Genomic DNA, 16,363 nt, shown 5'->3' on the forward strand with positions numbered 1-16,363 from the left:
TTGCACAGCCTACAAACACTTAACTGTATTTAATGTGTGATTTTTATTAATTTGTGTAGTGCCCTCTTATTTCCTTCAATTTCTTCTCCTTTGTCTTTTGTTAGTTTTATTTCCTTCTGCTTTGTACTAATGATGGTTTGTTTTTTATTTTGTTTATACTATTGCTGTTGTTCTTAAATGTTGTTATACTTTAATTTTGTCATTCCATAATGTAAACTAAATGCTTAAATAAAGTATAAAAACAGCGGATTCATTCTCATAAACCAATCGGAGTGAAGAATCTGTCCTTAGCGCCACACGTCACCGCCTCTTCATCATCACCACCATCATCATCAGACACGCCCACGCGCGTCTTCACAGTACAGAGTCTAGCGTCACACACACACACACACACACACACACAGAGCTGGTGAAGACTCTCTGGGCGTCAGCGGAGTGAACGAGGCTTCACACAGTGAAAGAGTCGGGGCTCGACTGTGTGTGCCACAGTTCACGGATAAACCATGGCCTCGTCAGGCGACACGACACTGACAGCAGGTAACTAACTCTGCCTCCAACAAGCACTTCAGGCTCACTTTGATCGAAACAAATATCTTAACTAATCACAGACCAAGTGTGAGTTTTCTCCAGAGTCTGTGTTCTGTTTTACTTTATATTTCTTGACACGATTCTGTTTACCTCCGAGTCTGAACAGAGTCTGTTTTTATCCAGCTTTCATTGATATTCAGCGTGTTTTCTGTTATTTCATTTAAATGCATGTTAGAGGATCCCTGCAAATCAACTGCAGAGATTTGAGACAAATCTCAAAATGTGCTGTAATTTTAGTCTTACATTTTTCATCTTCTTAAAGCTTTTCATCACCCTAAAATGCAAATAGTATAAAAAAAAATTAAACGAGTAAAAACTGACTTAATTAAGGGTTCATCATCTTGTAGTTTGAGTCAACAGGAGCCTTTTTAATAATCTTCCATAAAGATCTGTGCTTTAGATAGCTCAGGTACTTCTGTAAGAGATCTGCTAAAGATCTGGACCCGTGTTCATTAAAATCTCCTGGTAACAGAACTCTAGGAGAATTATTAGAAATGTTTCCTCTTAAAACTAAAGAAGAAAGTAATGGAGAAAACATCTTAAGGTCAGGAGCTCTTAAGGCCCAAACAACTCCACAAACCGCTTCACTGACATTATTTCTATCCTGTAATATAATTACACTTCACTTTGTGCTCAGAATGTTTTCTTCTCCACCAACTCAAAGAGCACAGACATGAAGAATCAGCATTTGAATCTCATCAATGGTGAGTCATGCTGCAGTGCATGCTGGGATACATCATAAGACAAGGCTGTTTCTCATTTCCAAGAAGGCAAAGAAAGTTCTTGCCAAGCTTCCTGTGTAGGACATGAGAACAGAGAACAAACTCTTATGAGTAGGGGAGACCAGGGACAGTTGTAACACTTTTTGCAGTTTTTAGCAATACATCAAAAAACATTTTTACTGGAATAACCAATTTTTTTATATTATAAACTTCAATCTGTCAGCTGCTGAATCAATCATATACTCAAAATAGAAAATATTATTTATCAGTCATGTTATTGTGACTATTAATTTCATGTTTTTCACACAAATGACACACAAAAAGAGGATGAAACTGTCAAATTATAATGCAAGAAAATTATTTATTGGGTAGAACACCTCAAAAAAGGTTAAACAGGAACTCAAACATTCTCAAAAACAGAGTAGGTCTAGTCTGAGTCACAGTTGTGGCAAGTGTAAAGATGGAGTCCAGTACTCTGGAAAGTGTCTGTGATCCCGGGCTCCTCTTCTTGTGGAATCGGTGCAGGGTCACATGGCAAATGCCATATGATTTGGCCACTCCCCTGACTGACTTTCCCTGTCCGATTTCATCGGAAGCCCTTTCCAGCACAGGAAATGGGACTCCCCTGTCTGTCTTCCTCTTTCTGATATTTGGCATCACACTATCACACTGACTATCTTTATTTAATTACCTTAAAATGTGATTTGATGACATTTTACATTTAATTTGCAATGCACTTTGTACATTTTACTTTTAATTTGCACATTGAAGGGAAACTATGCAGTTTTTTTTTTAGCTTGATTAGTTTTTAAAATATAAATGAAACTTGGTTGGTGATACTGGGACAGTTGTAACGGGGCGTACCAGCAACCATGTTTTCATCTCATGTGAGCTAGCATGACTGCTAGTTTGACACTTGTTAGCCATTTCTATTTTTAGCTTACAAAACAGTGATTCTAATAATACTTGTTTGAATTCATAGACATTTGATCCTATAACATTACATTACATTTATTCATTTAGCTGACGCTTTTATCCAAAGCAACTTATATAGCAATTGTATGTCAGAAGTCACACACCTCTGGAGCAACTAGAGGTTAAGTGTCTTGCTCAGGCACACATTGGTGTCAACCAGTGGATTCAAACCCTGGTCTCTCACACCAATGGCATGCATCTTATCCACTGCGCCATCACCACCCCTATAAGAAAAATAATTTCCTTGACCTGTTGATATACATTCACACATTTTAGCAGACACTTTTATCCGAAACAACTTACAGTGCATTCAGGACAAACATTTTTACCTGACATGTGTTCCCTGGGAATCAAACCAACAACCTTTTGCACTGCTAACGCAATGATCTACCACTGAGCCACAGATAAAACTATAACAGCATCCAAAAAAGTACATCAGACAGAAAAGTAATTTTTTTACATCAGAAACAATCTTTTGTAGATAGCTCCATCAGGAAAATTCAAATGTGGCTCCCTTTATGGCAAAAATGGAGGGAAACTAACTGAGCATGTGCACAGTGAGTGTCATCAGTCTAGGTTGTTTCTGATTGGAGGAATACAAGGTGTTACAACTGTCCCTGGTCTCCCCTATTGAGAGACTGACCGCATAGACACAGCAGAAGCAGCGGCCAATGAACCATAAATATAATATAACATTACAAACAAATGTCATAACTCATGAAACATTTAAAACTATTATAGATAACACTTATATATGATTGTATAATGTTTTTTTTTTTTTTTACAGCGTTATATCTATAACTATTAACATGTTAATATTAATTTTAATATGAAATACTGCAGACTTTCTCCAGGTCTCATAACTTAGCTAAAAAATAAGGTAAACAATCAATGTTTATTTCTCTCAAGTCTACACTCAGTGCATCCTCAAGATCAAGAAAACTTCATGTGATCTGATATTTACAGTATTGTTTGATCTGAAGCTATTAATTATAAAGCAGGACATCACTTATTTAATCAGAAACCAGACTCTAAATGATGTCAGTGGATCATCCGCTCTCACTACTTTTTGGTTGTCCTGGCTCAGATAAATGTGTTTTATGAACTGTTAAAACAAGCCGTGCAACACTAACAGCAAAGCCTCAAGGGTCAAGACCCCAACAAAAGGACACACAGATCTCCTTGATGGTGATTTGAAATGAAACACTATAACATCTAAACTAGAGGTCGACCAATAGTGGATTCTGCAGATAATGAAGAATAGGATGGACCACACTGACTGATACAGATTAATTAACCGATAGTTTTTAAAGTGCATTCCCAACTAAAAATAAAATAGTGCTTTATAAAAACAACAACAACAACAAAAAAAACAGTACTGAACCATACTAGTAGTAGTAGTAGTAGTAATAATAATAATAGTAATAGTAAATGTTGAAATTACCACACTCTAATAGGGCCCTATGAAATCTGTTTTATTTATTTCCAAATTACGTTATTTCTGTTTCAATTTTCCTGTATTCTGTTTATTTTTTAATTTTTATTTTTTAATAATTAAATTTAAGTTTATTAATCAAAGAGCAAGCCTAATTATATAAAACCATTAAACATATATTTTTTTACATCAATTCAATAAAAGTGTAGCAAAAATGTTTATGTTCCTGTGAAATATTTTTTTTTCTCACCATATTTTTTATTGTTACCAAATTCTTTGTTTTAGCATTTCTAATTATTTGAATGCATTAAATATTTTATTATATATTTTTTCTTTAAGAAGCCTTATGATTTTTTCCCCTCAAAACTTCTGTTGTGTATTTAAATTTTTCTGGTTATTAAATCAAGGCATGAAACATTAATTTCATTTATCTTTTAATAACTGAAAATTAAGCTTTTAAATTAAAAAAATAAAATTTAAACTTTTTTTTTTTTTTATAAATGGGATTTACTATATTAAAATTAAAACATGGAAGAAATATTGTGTGGTTATTCCTTAAAAATAATGTTTGATTCATTTTAGTAGTAGATTATGTACACTCTACTGAAAAATAGAGCAGACTTTTATTTTGACGGGTTGCCATGAATACCTTTACAGTTCTGTGTATGTGATATATGAGGCTAGTTTTACTCAAACGGTCAGAAGCTCATGAAGTGACTCTCAGAGCTGTTCTGGAGATGTTGTTCATGTGTTTATGACCTCATTTAGTGAGACGACAGAAGCTGAAATCATCTAAACGTCACGTGCGCTTCAGAATGTCTAATAAATGAAACCCCGCATCTGTGCCATTCATTACAATCACGCAGAAACAGGCAGGATTCATATTTAAATATACTTTTCGCGGCTTAATAGTAACAGAAACCAGTCCATAACATGATTTGATTTAAGTGTAATGACTTACTTTTGATTAATTAATTCAACATTTGACCAATTCCGTGACATTCCACGTTAAACTGTGAATTCTGTGTTTATGACTGGATTCTGTCCACGTTTTCCATGTCACAGAAATCACACGGCCCTACAATTATACCAGCACAATGTATACTCTCACTCTTGCTATTATTAACTGCTGTTATTGAACACTTAATGATTATGTAATCATAATAAAAGAGCAGCACTGAGTCTAGGAGAACTCAGCGGTATCACACAAAAGTTGCAGCAAAATCAGCCATTGTAGGCCGCAATAATCAGAAAATATGTTCTGTGAAATCCTGGAGGGACTGAGTTTAGTATTGTCTTTCTGCATTACCAACACACTGTTTTTATATTTGATACTGTAAAGCTACTTTGACACAATCTGTATTGTTAAAACCAATCTATAAATAAAAGTGACTTGAACATTTATATTTTCATCAAGACCATGTTGTAACTCAAAAAACTATTTTGCTACGTTCCAAACATCTTTGTATGTTTTTTCAGAAGTGCACACAACAGGACGATGACTCAGTTCTCAATCCTCATGGGCACGGAGTACAGGAAAGTGAGCTCTCTAGGGTTGGGTAGCGATTGGGTTTAAAAAAAAATGGTACCGGAGCCTAAACGGTGCCTGAACCGATACCTCTATAAAAAAATATTTTTTATATATTTATATCTTTTGCTGTAATAGGTATAATATCAGTTGTGTTCCTGTAGCTCAATTGGTAGATCATTGTGATATCAAGCGCAAGGTTGGGGGTTCAATTCCCCGGGAACACATTGTAGAGAAAAATTGATCGCCTGAATGCACTGTAAGTCGCTTTGGATAAAGGTGTCTGCTAAATGCATGATTTAACATTTCCAAACTTTCATTTTGCCATTAATTTTAATAATAATCTGAGATTGTTGAATGCACAAGCAGTATGACAACAGACTGCCTAAGACTTTTGCACAGTAGTGTATGCATAAAATATGTATAATTAAATTAAGTATATTTAAATAAGTATAATTAAAGAATGCGTTCATGTGTGTTAAGGGCTAGATTTTCGCTGGAGGAAACAGCTGTGGTGTGAAGAGCGGTGACTAGCTAAAAGTTTACAGTAGATGAGAAACCGTCTGCTGCCTTATAACCTTTTGTAAACCGTATTTATGACAAAGAACAAAAGAATACGGATATTCTAACGATCTATCGAAAAACACACACCTTGTGTCCTCTGTCTCTGTTTAAGTGCGCTTGAGATGCTCCGCCGCGGTCTGCGGTTTGAAGAGCACCCTGAAAGATGGGAGGAGACTGGTCTGACGCCGGTTTCATATGAAATTTAAGGGGACTGACTCTGAGGCGATCGCAAATTTGTGTACAGTTTATGGAGCTACATGCTACAGCCCGGCTAAAAAAGCTTAGCAACACCTATTCTTCTTGTGTACATTTCGGAGAACCAGGACAAACATTTCAATCAATCGCTCAGGCATTTTAGAGGCACTGAAATGAGGCACCAAAATCTGCGTTCTGATTTGGTTCAGTGCATACCGGTTCCACAGGTACCAGTGCCATATTGGTACCAGGTTTCAGTAACCAAGCCTAGAGCTCTGATGAAATAAATCACCTGCTAAATGAAAACAGACCGACAGCTCCACTTGTGCGAGTCAGTAGGCCACACCAGTCTGTGGAGGCTTGTGGAAATCATGGACTGTTTTGAGATTTTTACTGAATGACCCTTAAGTCTTGCCTTAAGTCAGGCAAGAGCACAGACATGTTGAAGTTACAGTCACACGCTCACATACCTAATAAGCTTTACTCCAGAAGGAAGGATGGGGTGGGCACATCAGTGACAAACGAATTACTGAGAACTGTGGATGTCTGGACAAATTACTGCCAGATGATCAATCGGAGGCAGCGGTTTTAGGACACCGCCAATAGGACCCTAGTTTTTCTGACAGCGCCACCTACCGAACTGGATCACCGAAAACACTCATTTGAGATGGACAACATAGACAATCAGACTGTGAGTATCGATATTAAATTAACTTTTATTACGTTTAAACAAAAGCAAAGTTTACATAGCCAAAGTGAGAGCTGCTAACTATGAATTAATAACTAATTCCCACGAATTTAGAATTTGTATTCTAGATGTATTAATTACGACGACGTTCTTAATTCTTGGCCATGATTTAATGAATCCTTGTTGCGTTTTATAATAAGTAAATCTAGCTAATACATTAATTTAGCTTAAAAGATGAGCATGAAAGCATGCTGATGTTAAATGTGTAAGATTTACCTGGAGCTTACTGTATTATTACGAAAACTTGCTTATTCATTGTTTTACCTCATTAGTTAAGTATAAAACACCCTGCCTGGTTGCACTACAAATTAGCCTGTTGTTTTAGCATTGTTTTGCAATCATGAATGAGTCGTTCGGCAGTTTTAAAAGTCTGTAACGCTTCAGCCTCATCTGCAGGCCTACGACACACACAGGACATATGATGACAAAAATGCACTAGGGATATTTTAATTGAGATGACCTCAAAATATTCTATATTTAATAGGCTCTCTCTTTTTCAAGATGCATATAACAATCCAGTGTTCAGTAGTGGTCTTATAGTATATTCGTTCAGTGACCATTTCTTCATATTACACGAAATACAGCACATAACGAAAAAGTCTTATGTTTTATGTCTAAAGTCAATGAACGTATTCACTTGTGACAAAAACTGATATGGCTTTATTAAAATGTGTGCATAATCGCATTCAATAAATAAAGTCTAAATAAGTAGTTCAGATGAACAAAGCACAATATTTTCTTGCATAATTATTTTCATTGTTTGGTCATACAGTTCATATATAATATATTCACTTTAATAAATCGGGCATTAAACGTGGAGTTAAGTTATGTATGCTAAATATCGAAACAAGTGTATGTGCACAGTATTGCGTTTCGCAAGTTTTAAATGCTATGTGGCCGACTGACCTGGTATACTCTCATTCATTTCATTCACGAACGATAAGATCTCTTAATCTCGTTCAGACTTGTATGAAACTCGTTCAGTGAAGGGCGTATTCGTTCACTACATTGAACAGCTCCTTCACATGTCATACTCGAATGCTATTGGCTCGAGATTGAATAACTCTTTGACAGGATGAAACAGTTCAGTTACCTGGTTCACTGAACTGCACATGCTGCTCACTGAATGAGAAATATGAGTCAGTGGATTAAATAAACGAGAACGATTCGTTCACCTAAAAGATTTGTTCAAAAAGAACAATTCGTTCATGAACGACACATCAATCAATCAATCAATCACCTTTATTTATATAGTGCTTTAAACAAAATACATTGCGCCAAAGCACTGAACAACATTCATTTGGAAAACAGTGTCTCAATAATGCAAAATGATAGTTAAAGGCAGTTCATCATTGAATTCAGTGATGTCATCTCTGTTCAGTTGAAATAGTGTCTGTTTTAATTTGCAATCAAGTCAATGATATCGCTGTAGATGAAGTGACCCCAACTAAGCAAGCCAGAGGCGACAGCGACAAGGAACCGAAACTCCATCAGTGACAGAATGGAGAAAAAAACCTTGGGAGAAACCAGGCTCAGTTGGGGTCAGTTCTCCTCTGACCAGACGAAACCAGGAGTTCAATTCCAGGCTGCAGCAAAGTCAGATTGTGCAGAAGAATCATCTGTTTCCTTTGGTCTTGTCCTGGTGCTCCTCTGCGACAAGGTCTTTACAGGGGATCTGTATCTGGGGCTCTAGTTGTCCTGGTCTCCGCTGTCTTTCAGGGCAGTAGAGGTCCTTTCTAGGTGCTGATCCACCATCTGCTCTGGATACGTACTGGATCCGGGTGACTGCAGTGACCCTCTGATCTGGATACAGACTGGATCTGGTGGCCACGGTGACCTCGGAACAAGAGAGAAACAGACTAATATTAGCGTAGATGCCATTCTTCTAATGATGTAGCAAGTACATCGGGTGTTATGTGAAGTGTTCCGGTTCCAGTTTACCTAATTAATGCAGCCTAAAAATCCTTTAACGGATTTGGATATTAAAAGCATATTAGTATGTTATGTGTAAGCCAGGTTAAAGAGATGGGTCTTTAATCTAGATTTAAACTGCAAGAGTGTGTCTGCCTCCCGAACAATGTTAGGTAGGTTATTCCAGAGTTTAGGAGCCAAATAGGAAAAGGATCTGCCGCCCGCAGTTGATTTTGATATTCTAGGTATTATCAAATTGCCTGAGTTTTGAGAACGTAGCGGACGTAGAGGAGTATAATGTTAAAGGATCTCACTCAAATACTGAGGTGCTAAACCATTCAGGGCTTTATAAGTAATAAGCAATATTTTAAAATCTATACGATGTTTGATAGGGAGCCAGTGCAGTGTGGACAGGACCGGGCTAATATGGTCATACTTCCTGGTTCTAGTAAGAACTCTTGCTGCTGCATTTTGGACTAGCTGTAGTTTGTTTACCAAGCGTGCAGAACAACCACCCAATAAAGCATTACAATAGTCTAACCTTGAAGTCATAAATGCATGGATTAACATTTCTGCATTTGACATTGAGAGCATAGGCCGTAATTTAGATATATTTTTGAGATGGAAAAATGCAGTTTTACAAATGCTAGAAACGTGGCTTTCTAAGGAAAGATTGTGATCAAGTAGCACACCTAGGTTCCTAACTGATGACGAAGAATTGACAGAGCAACCATCAAGTCTTAGACAGTGTTCTAGGTTATTACAAGTAGAGTTTTTAGGCCCTATAATTAACACCTCTGTTTTTTCTGAATTTAGCAGTAAGAAATTACTCATCATTCAATTTTTTATATCGACTATGCATTCCATTAGTTTTTCAAATTGGTGTGTTTCACCAGGCTGCGAGGAAATATAGAGCTGCGTATCATCAGCATAACAGTGAAAGCTAACACCCTGTTTCCTGATGATATCTCCCAAAGGTAACATATAAAGCGTGAAGAGTAGCGGCCCTAGAACTGAGCCTTGAGGTACTCCATACTGCACTTGTGATCGATATGATACATCTTCATTCACTGCTACGAACTGATGGCGGTCATAGAAGTACGATTTAAACCATGCTAATGCACTTCCACTGATACCAACAAAGTGTTCAAGTCTATGCAAAAGAATGCTGTGGTCAATTGTGTCAAACGCAGCACTAAGATCCAATAATACTAATAGAGAGATACACCCACGATCAGATGATAAGAGCAGATCATTTGTAACTCTAAGGAGAGCAGTCTCAGTACTATGATACGGTCTAAATCCTGACTGGAAATCCTCACATATACCATTTTTCTCTAAGAAGGAATATAATTGTGAGGATACCACCTTTTCTAGTATATTGGACAGAAAAGGGAGATTCGAGATTATAATTAACTAGTTCTCTGGGGTCAAGTTGTGGGTTTTTTATGAGAGGCTTAATAACAGCCAGTTTGAAGGTACAGATGGAGGCGGCATGAGAAAAGGTGAAGACTGGGGAGTGGAATCTACGCAAATACACAAATAGAAAGAGCAAAGTGTGGGAGACATTTGCAGAAATAATGAAAGATGATGACCAAAGTGCTGGCTTGTCATGGCCCAATGACGCTACGATGAGCATTTACTACTTTTAAAAGAAGCGGGTTGGGTACAATATTTTATTTTTTTGCGGTCCGAGTTGCGGGCGGGTTAGTTGAAAACGTCGGTAGGGTGTGGGTTGTTGATACATTGACCCACGCATCACTGATAGCCGGGGTCCTAAAACTGCAGCCGATTCATTGTGCAGGAACATACTATTGAGATGACTTGGTATTAGTGGATCGAGGGTTTGGCATGTGAAAGAGCGTGTGGGATTGATGTGTGCTGAAGTAAACGTTCCAGCATTCACAAAGGGACGACAGCAGATGGAAGTGAAGGATGTAGAGGAAACGAGATGCTTGGCTCACCTGAGGATACATGTGTTCAGAAACAAATACAATTCCTATCAGTGTGGTTCTTCCCTGGGAAGGTGGAAATGTTACATTGTTAGACAAAGATGTAACGGTTTGCTGTGCGCTAACAAACATGTGTCAGTAATTACTTAAAATAATAGTTCACACAAATATGAAGATTCGGTCATTTACACACTGTCATGGTGTTCCAAAGCAGTGTGAGTTTCTTTCTTCAGCTGAACCAAGCCGCTGACGGTACCCATTGACTTCTATAGTAATTTTATTTTCCTACTGTCGAAGTGGATTACTACCATTAGCTGTTTGGTTACCAACACCCTTCAGAATATAATCTTCTGTGTTCATCTGAAGAAAGAAACTCAAACAGGTTTGGAACAACATGAAGGTATGTGAATGATGACAATTTTCATTTTGGGGTGAACTATTCCTTTAAACATTGAAGCCATGTGAATTTGTGTGCTTTACATTGAACAGTTTGTGCAATGTTTTTGATGAAAAAAAATTTTATTTATTGCTTGACTGAACTGTTCTATACAACTTTCTACAAATAAATGAAACGTATTCAAACCATTTACGTACATGAAATCAAATATAAAATACAAATTAAATAACAAATGACATTTTTGGACACAGGCCGGGCATTGTAGTACTACATAGATTACTCCTTGTGTAATAATGTGAAAAACATCTTTTAAAGTGGGCAAAACAATTGCATAAATATAAAAATGTTATAGAATTACCTTACAATAAGCAAAACAAACACCTCATTAATCCAAAATAAAAATGATAAAATACAAAGTACAAATTAAATAAATAAATAAAAATCTCATCTTTGGTCCGAAGCCATAAATTGTAATCAAGGTAATAACTTTGAACTCAGGTACAATGTTTGGAACTTACAGTTGATCTAAAAATGAAATTTCTCTCATCATTTACTTCACCCTCATTCCATCCCCAATTTACACATCTTAAGAGAAAATATTTTTAGTAAAGTCCATCAGTTTGTTTGCAGAAAGTCAGTCATGTGCTGTTTTTGTTTCTTTGCATTGTTTTTTTACGTCTTTCTCACATTATTCAGTCGGATTTCTGTCGTATATGCTGGACTGCCATCCTCCTCCTCTTCCTCGTCTGTTTGGTGGTGCTGTTCGTCAGTTTTCTGCACAATTCTTATAACGACCATTTATTTTTAACTTTCACACACGCTGTCTCGCACCTGAGGTAAACTTTGCGAGTTTCTTTATGAGCTAATAAACCCAGATAGCAACAAGTGTCGGCAGGTCCAGCCCAGATCTGGCTCGCATGGATTTCACGTGGGCTGGATCTGGGCCAATACTGTGTTGCTGTCTGGGAAGCACCATCACTAGTAAAATACTCAAAATAAATACGCAATGATACTTATCCAGAAGTGTTTTATTGAAATGAGTCCATACATCCATATCTCTTGGTAACTAATCCATCGTTGTGTTTGCATCCAAACCACACAAACAGCATTCACGAGCACAGGTACGAGACTCCGCCCACACTGTGTGAGTAAAGGTGAATCACCTGAGAGTGCAATAAGCAGTTTCAATTATTTTTTTTACATTTTATTGCAGATATTTAGTTTTTGACAAATTCACAACATTAAACGTGCAGTTGACATTGTAAGATGCTGTAAAGGTCTTAAGTTTAAAACCGTTTTATGTGAATTATTGCTATATAAATGTAACCATCTATGACTGAACGAGCCGAGTCATTTCCAGAAGTGTCCCGGACTCTACAGACTCAGGAATCAGGCCAGTGCTTTACAGCCTCATCACAAACACGTGTGTGAGAGCGAGCTGTGGCCCACTCTCAGCCCAGATAACACTCGCCGATGCCGAGCTCGGGACGATTACTACAGGCTATCTGGGTATCCTGGCTAAAAGTCCATCCATGATCATAAATCTGCTCCACACAGCTCCGGGGGATTACTAAAGGTCTTCTGAAGTATATCGATGGATTTATGCAAGAAAAATATCCATTATTTAAAAGTTTATAAAGAAAAACATCCAGCTTCTGGTGCTGGAAGTTTTACTTCATAAACATAAAAAAACTTTATTTTCCAATCTATGATGTTTTCAGGTCCATCACTATGTTTCTCTCACCAGATGATGAGGTTGTAGGATGTGACTTCATCTGAAAAAGGAGAAAAGTATACGATCATGAGATAACATCAATGTTATTTGTGACTGGGTATGCTTATGCATGAAGTAAGATCTAGATCTAGATCTAACAACATATTTCTGTTGAGAAGATAAGTACCCTGTTAACTGTCTTGAGCTCTAGGAAAAAGACCATGAAGTCTAATGCAAAGAACCATCTCAGCATATGGACGGTTCTTCAGAATGATACACTTCTAAATAGAACCTTCACGATGTGTAAAGAACCGTATCTTTAGAGTAGTTTCTAGTTCATTACATCTGGCTTTAAACTAAACTTGGTCTTTAATCAAAAACCTGCCTCATGGACACTTTTGAAAAGTTTAATTGGCAAGATAAAAAAAATTAATTAAATAATTTTCTTCTCTCTGTAGGAAACAGGTGCGGGTCTATGGATCTTCCACCACCGAGATGTGAGTATACACATTGAGAAATCACTTGATTCTCAGTCAGTCTGCTGTAGCTCATCAATGAGCTCGTCTTCTTTCTCTCACTGTTCTTCAGTGTCTATGAGACTGGTGCTGGTGGGAATCACTGGAGCAGGTAAAAGCTCCTCCGGAAACACCATCCTGGGCAGACAAGCCTTCAGAGTCCTCACAAGCCCTTCATCTGTGACTAAAGAGTGCTCGAAAGAGACAGAGGATGTGGCTGGAAGAGAGATCACAGTAGTAGATACACCAGGCATGTTTGACACTGATATTTCAGAGGAGCAGCTCCTGATACAGAAGATCAGTAAGTGTATAAACATGACAGCACCTGGACCTCACGCCATCATCCTGGTCATTAAAGTGGATACGTTCACCGAGGAAGAGAAACACTCGGTGGAGAAGATCAGAGCCATATTTGGAGAAGAAGCAGATAAACACACCATCGTCCTCTTCACTCACGGAGATGAACTGACCGGCTCTATTGAAGAGTTCATGGAAGCCAACGAGGCTCTGCAGGAAATCTTGAGTCGCTGTGGGGGAAGACATCATGTGTTCAACAATAAAGACATGGAGGATCGTAATCAGGTGGTGGAGTTCCTGCAGAAAGTAGATGCTATAGTCACTGCTAATGGAGGAGAACATTACACCAGTGACTCTTACCAGGACGTGGAGCTCATGCTGAAAACTAAACCAGAGGAACTGAAGAAGGAGTATGAGAAGAAACTACAAGACATTCAGAGAGACCTGGAGGCCAGATTTACTGAAGAGATGAAGAAACTACAGGAGAGAATAGAGACACTGACAGTGTCGGAGCAAGAGAAAGAAGAGAAGATCAAAGAGCTGGAACAACTGAACAAGTGTAAAATGAGAGAGTACAAGCGTTATTATAAAACCAAGCTCAGAGAGGCCAGACAGGAGGCAGAACAGACCTGTACTCATCCAAATATAATACACAAGATCTTCCAGAAGATTCTCAAAATCAAACCTTAATCACATTCTGGTAATATGTATGAAGGGGAGGGGGACGATGTTTTAGGTTGGGGGTGCTGTTCTCGCAGGTGGGGCAGTTTTTTAGTGATATGTTATTTACACTGTAAACAAATAGCTCAGTTCTATTTATATGTAGCTTGACGTTTGAGTTTTTGGTGGGGGGGTGTACTTAGCCAGTCGATTTGGTCAGTCAAACTTTTAAGTCCATTTGATAATTTCTGTACTGAACATGTAAAGTCACAATCCATGTACCATTATTACAAGTTTACTTTGAGCAGCAGTAGCAGTCAACCAGACACATCGCACATGAATTACCTGTAAAGGCTGCGCTGTCTATTTCTGCTGCACTAGCAATAAACACATGGAAAAAATACACCATAAACATGTCAATCACAAAGTTTAAGCAAATCAACGAGTGAATTACCCACTGCTTTAAAGCATATCTTTTGGACATTATTCAAGTTAAACGCACAGGCACACAAACACATTTAATAGCATTAAATCTTAATGAAAAGGGTCGATTTAGCAGTTTATATTCTGAAACATATTTCTAGGTTGTGTTCTGCGTGCATTAAATTACATTTGGATGTAAATGGTCCTTTTCCTGTCATAAAACACTGAGCGGCTAAGGGAGCGTCTAATGGATCATCTTTATGAGGCTGTGGGGGTCTGGAGGGCATCTAGCTTCATCTGTCTTTATTAGCTTCAGATTCCTCTGCAGTTGTTGTATGTTGTAAAAAAAAAACAAAAAAACAATGCAACAGCATGCAACAAGCAAGCATAGGCTATTATCCGCCGAAATACAGATTCGTCACGCACCAACTTCTTATGCAAATAAGATTGGGAAAGCCTATTAATAAGTCAGATTTTATTTATTTACTTACAATAATAAAATATATTAAAATAACTACTATTATTAGTTATTATTACTATTATTATAACTACAATTTAATACTATTACTATATGCATATTTACTTTTGAGTTTAAAACACAATTAATTAACAAATATTTAGTAAAATCTTTCAATCGTTAGGGGGGCAACGATTGAAAATAGTAGGATATTTTGCTAATTACTTACTGCAAATAGTTATTTATATGCACTTATTATTTAAGTTGCAGTTATTCAAAAAGCCCTCCCTACACCTACCCTAACCCAACCCAATATTTTATTTAAAACTTTTTGATGATTTTCTTGAAAAAAAGTTTCTTCCTAAAGGCAGATTGGAACCCGTATGGATCGCATCAAAGACAAACAGAATGACACACGCTTTACCATCAACACCACTGAATCTGCTGATTGGCAGCTGTCTTTTGTAATGTTGACTAGCACAATCACAATCTGCTAACAATACCAGGTACTTGCCCTTTTTTTAGTGTGTTCCTGTGCCCATGTATGTATATCTGTGTTAGCCCCAGTCAGACACACCTGAAGTGTTCAGGATTGTTGATAATTACAGACAGGTGTGTTGGAGGACCTTGGAACTAAAGTCTGGAGAACAGTAACTCTCAATACACTTAGAAACCCCTATTAAACAGTATGTTTAACATGTGTAATATGTAGAGCCCCACCGATATATCGTTTGACGATTTTATCGTTCAATATGAGCCTGTCGCCAATATATCGGTATCGGTGAATATGTTGCCGATTTTTTTTTTTTTTTTTTTTTACTGAATAAATGGTGTAATTACTTCGTTTGTCCAGCAGAGAATGCTCCATTGTTTGCTACTGGCAAACTGGATGAATGTTATCTCTGTAATAGTGTGACGGATCCGTACCAAATTCAGGGGATCCCTTCAGCTCGAGGAACCCTCTCGAATGAGTGTAGTAGGTTACTTTTTCGAATGAGACCAGCCCGTGTCGATAGCTCCTGGGTTTCGAGAGTTACGGATGGTTTCATTCATGGTCTGGTGCTGACTGATTTAGTGATCCCAGGTGACTACTGATGCATGTAGGGTGAATTTAAATTGTATTTATTCACAGATGTATATTAGCAGTGTGTAGCTTTTCATTTTTTAAACAACCATGTTGATCATTGCAAAAAGAAAAAAGTACCAGTCAAATGTTTGCACACACGAATGAGAAAGTGTCCAAACTTTTGACTGATACTGTCGTTCAATAGGGCTGTCACTT

The 16,363-nt window shown here is 37.5% G+C and overlaps 1 protein-coding gene across 1 annotated transcript; it reads left to right on the forward strand.

The window, feature by feature from the left end:
* Positions 1 to 379: 379 nt before the first annotated feature.
* On the forward strand, positions 380 to 14,976 carry LOC113099032 (GTPase IMAP family member 7-like). The gene is made up of 3 exons (XM_026264085.1): positions 380 to 537; positions 13,188 to 13,226; positions 13,318 to 14,976. Exons 1-3 carry the CDS (start codon positions 504 to 506, stop codon positions 14,229 to 14,231), a joined length of 987 nt encoding a protein of 328 aa, XP_026119870.1. The 5' UTR covers positions 380 to 503; the 3' UTR covers positions 14,232 to 14,976.
* Positions 14,977 to 16,363: the final 1,387 nt, after the last annotated feature.

This window comes from Carassius auratus, unplaced genomic scaffold, assembly GCF_003368295.1.
Source record: "Carassius auratus strain Wakin unplaced genomic scaffold, ASM336829v1 scaf_tig00216838, whole genome shotgun sequence".
Lineage (NCBI taxonomy): Eukaryota > Metazoa > Chordata > Actinopteri > Cypriniformes > Cyprinidae > Carassius > Carassius auratus.

Excerpts from the sequence above, each read along its gene's own strand:
- LOC113099032 (XM_026264085.1), top strand. The coding sequence starts at position 504 with ATGGCCTCGTCAGGCGACACGACACTGACAGCAG. Across the intron at positions 538-13,187 it reads CGACACGACACTGACAGCAG|GAAACAGGTGCGGGTCTATG; the intron begins GTAACTAACTCT and ends TTCTCTCTGTAG. Across the intron at positions 13,227-13,317 it reads GGATCTTCCACCACCGAGAT|TGTCTATGAGACTGGTGCTG; the intron begins GTGAGTATACAC and ends ACTGTTCTTCAG.